Source organism: Haliaeetus leucocephalus, unplaced genomic scaffold (assembly GCF_000737465.1).
Source record: "Haliaeetus leucocephalus isolate CR32 unplaced genomic scaffold, Haliaeetus_leucocephalus-4.0 Scaffold140, whole genome shotgun sequence".
NCBI classification, from domain to species: domain Eukaryota; kingdom Metazoa; phylum Chordata; class Aves; order Accipitriformes; family Accipitridae; genus Haliaeetus; species Haliaeetus leucocephalus.
Window position 1 is genome coordinate 14475924 of NW_010972576.1, and position 1531 is coordinate 14477454.

At 43.4% G+C, this 1531-nt stretch overlaps 1 protein-coding gene across 1 annotated transcript in view; it reads right to left on the reverse strand.

The window, feature by feature from the left end:
• The window catches only part of DKK2 (dickkopf WNT signaling pathway inhibitor 2), a 42871-nt gene extending 41563 nt beyond the window's left edge, over positions 1–1308 (reverse strand). The window contains exon 1 of the mRNA XM_010586232.1: positions 711–1308. Coding sequence (XP_010584534.1) covers positions 711–968 — 258 coding nt within the window. The 5' untranslated portion in view covers positions 969–1308. The remainder of the gene's footprint in view (positions 1–710) is intronic.
• Positions 1309–1531: the final 223 nt, after the last annotated feature.

The following is a 1531-nucleotide window of genomic DNA, read 5'->3' on the forward strand; positions in this document are numbered from 1 at the left end:
AGCTGGCGCGTTTTTTTTCCCCCCCCCCCCCCCCTAAAGTTTCTATAACCTTTTCTTTCTTCCTTACACTCAAATTTCCTATTCAGGGCTTTCAATCCCTGCTTATCTCAACTGGACATAACCAAACAAAACTTCCACAACCACTGGAGCGAATTCTGGACAAGAAACCTAGAATTTCTTTTCTGTCATATTAAGCAAATATATGTGCCTTAAACTATAGCTCCAGGACAGTATGCTTTTTTATTGTCACCATGGAGAAAGATATCAGACATCAGCTTGCTAGGTGTGATTTTTAAAACCAAGTTTGTTTCACTGCCGTAAACACAGTTTTCACTTCATGCTCAAATTTTCCTCACCTATTCAAATTCAATTCATTTACTGTCTGAGAGTTAAGAAATTTCTTCCTTTACTTCTAGCAGCCCTTTGAAGGAGTCAAACAAAGAAATGCTGAAGATACATTTTTAGATAACTCTTTCTTCCATCAGTTAGTAATCCTACAGAGAAAAATGAGATGTTTAAAACCTTCCAAATCCCACTTGCACAGTTGTTAACACCAATTATGAGATTATATTGTCCTAGACAACCCCAATGAAATAAATTAATTAATTTAACACAGTAAAGCTTCGAAAACAACGTGAGGGGAAGACTAGCCATTATTTGCATATAGCACACAGACGGACAGACACTCGAGCAATGAAGCGATGTCCTACCTCTCCTTGCCGGTGATAGTGCTTGGGAGGTTTTCCCATCTGCTCTAGCATTTTGCCCTTCTTACTGCTAGCAAGCGTCAGTCCCTGGTGGATGCCTGCAGATCTGTTGGTTGCCTGAGTTGGAGCCTCCCCCGTCAGGGTGGATTTGATGGAGTTCACCTTGGAGCTGGAGCTGTCTAGCTGGGAGCTCTCCACGATCAGGACCGCGGCTAGTAAGAGGAGACAGCAGGAGCACTTATTCCACATCAGCACGATCATCTCCCCTCCCCCCAAAAGGATTATTTCTTTTTTCTTTTTTTTAAAGCAAAGAAAACAAAAGAGAGGAAAAAAAAGTTTTTAAAAATATCTCCCAAAGTTGTTAACAAAGCAATGGATTTCAACGCCACACACTCAAGGAACTGCTGTTCTGAGAGATACGGGAGAAAAATAATTTTAAAAAGAATCCCCTAGGAAAAAACCGTGTCAAGTCTATAGGCACTGAGCAACTATCGGGTCTGTGAAGTGATGGCTTTTTCCTCCAGGTCCTCGAGAAGTCCAAGCAATTCTTTAGTAACTGAGAGCAATAAGCTACGAGGCAACTGCACCCAGGGCAGCTCCCCACCAGTGCAGGCACCAGCACGTTTGCTTAAGCTTCAGAGGCAGAGTGAGAGAGTTACTTCCCCCCACTCCTCCTCCCTTGCTGCACAAGCCAGCAGAGAGGAAACTCAAACCAGATCCAATCCAAGCAGCACCGGCAAAAGCTGGGCTTAGTTTTCTTGCTCTCTCTCCCCCCCCCCTTTACTTTTTATTCCCCTCCTCCTTTTTCTGTCTTTTGCCTCAGC